Source organism: Terrapene carolina, unplaced genomic scaffold (genome assembly GCF_002925995.2).
Source record: "Terrapene carolina triunguis isolate 2854851 unplaced genomic scaffold, T_m_triunguis-2.0 Scaffold17371, whole genome shotgun sequence".
Classification (NCBI taxonomy): Eukaryota; Metazoa; Chordata; order Testudines; family Emydidae; genus Terrapene; species Terrapene triunguis.
In genome coordinates this window covers 1-1001 of record NW_020681722.1, presented here as the reverse complement: position 1 = coordinate 1001, position 1001 = coordinate 1, and the positions used below count along the sequence as shown (strand labels likewise).

At 65.8% G+C, this 1001-nt stretch overlaps 1 protein-coding gene across 1 annotated transcript in view; it reads right to left on the bottom strand.

Moving 5' to 3' along the window:
• Positions 1-927, bottom strand: part of LOC112125728 (major vault protein-like) — a gene marked incomplete at its 3' end in the record, with an annotated part of 2859 nt that extends 1932 nt beyond the window's left edge. Inside the window, exons 1-3 of the mRNA XM_026661795.1 lie at positions 715-927; positions 330-488; positions 4-121 (exon numbers count right to left, since the gene is read on the bottom strand). Of these exons, the coding sequence (XP_026517580.1) occupies positions 4-121; positions 330-488; positions 715-927 (490 nt within the window). The remainder of the gene's footprint in view (positions 1-3; positions 122-329; positions 489-714) is intronic.
• Positions 928-1001: the final 74 nt, after the last annotated feature.

Here is a 1001-nt window from a genome sequence, read left to right as displayed (position 1 = left end):
AGCGATCGGCCACGGGGTCCCGGCCCGAGGACAGCAGGGCCTCCACGGTGGGGGGCAGCTCCTTATCCCACAGCTCCTCGTCCTCCGTCAGCATGTAGGTGTGACCGATCACCGCACGCACCTGGGGAGAGGGGGGAGTCAATGTGGGGCTTAGGAGCCCATTGGGGGCAGGAATATGGGGTACTGGGGGGCAGTAGGGCAGGCCGGAGGCAGGGATATGTTGTACTGGGGGGTCAGTGGGGAAGGCCGGATGGCAGTTGGGGGCAGGGATCTGGGACACTGGGGTAGGCTGGAGGGCAGTGGGGGGCAGGGATTGGGGCCCCGCTCACCTTGCCTGTCTTGATGTCCCGCACGTAGATCCCCTCGTTCTCGCCCAGGGGGGTGGCGCGGCGCCGCTCCAGCACCTCCACCTCTGCCGGCGGCACATACTCCAGGGGCCCCCGGATGAGCCAGCGATCGCCCGGCTTCCGGTGCAGCTCGCCACCGTCCTGCGGGTGCCAGGGATCCCAGTGCCCCTTACTCCCGACCCGCAGCCCCCTGCCCCCCCGGTCTGCCGGTGCCCCTCACTCCCGACCTGCAGCCCCCTGCCCCCCCCAGCTCTGCCGCTGCCCCTCACTCCCAACCCGCAGCCCCTGCTAGCCCAGCCCTGCTCCCCCCAAGCCCTGCCGGTGCCCCTCTCTCCCGACCCGCAGCCCAGCCCTGAGCTTCCCACACCTCATCCGAGTCCTCCAGCTTGCTCAGTGCCCGCAGCAGCAGCCCTTCGTCCTCCGAGAGGATGTAGATGTCCTGGATCCCCTCCTTCAGAGACTCCCCTGGCTGGAGGAAGAACGACTTCTCCCCCTGGAGCAATGAATGGGGGCGGGGGGTGGGGGGGCTCCATGAGAATTTCCACAGTACCCAAGAAATATGGGGCGCAAGTATGGGCATGTAGTCTAGGTAATATGGTAGTATCAATTACTGTGCATATAAACTAGAAAATACGGCAAGACCATGCCTCAATG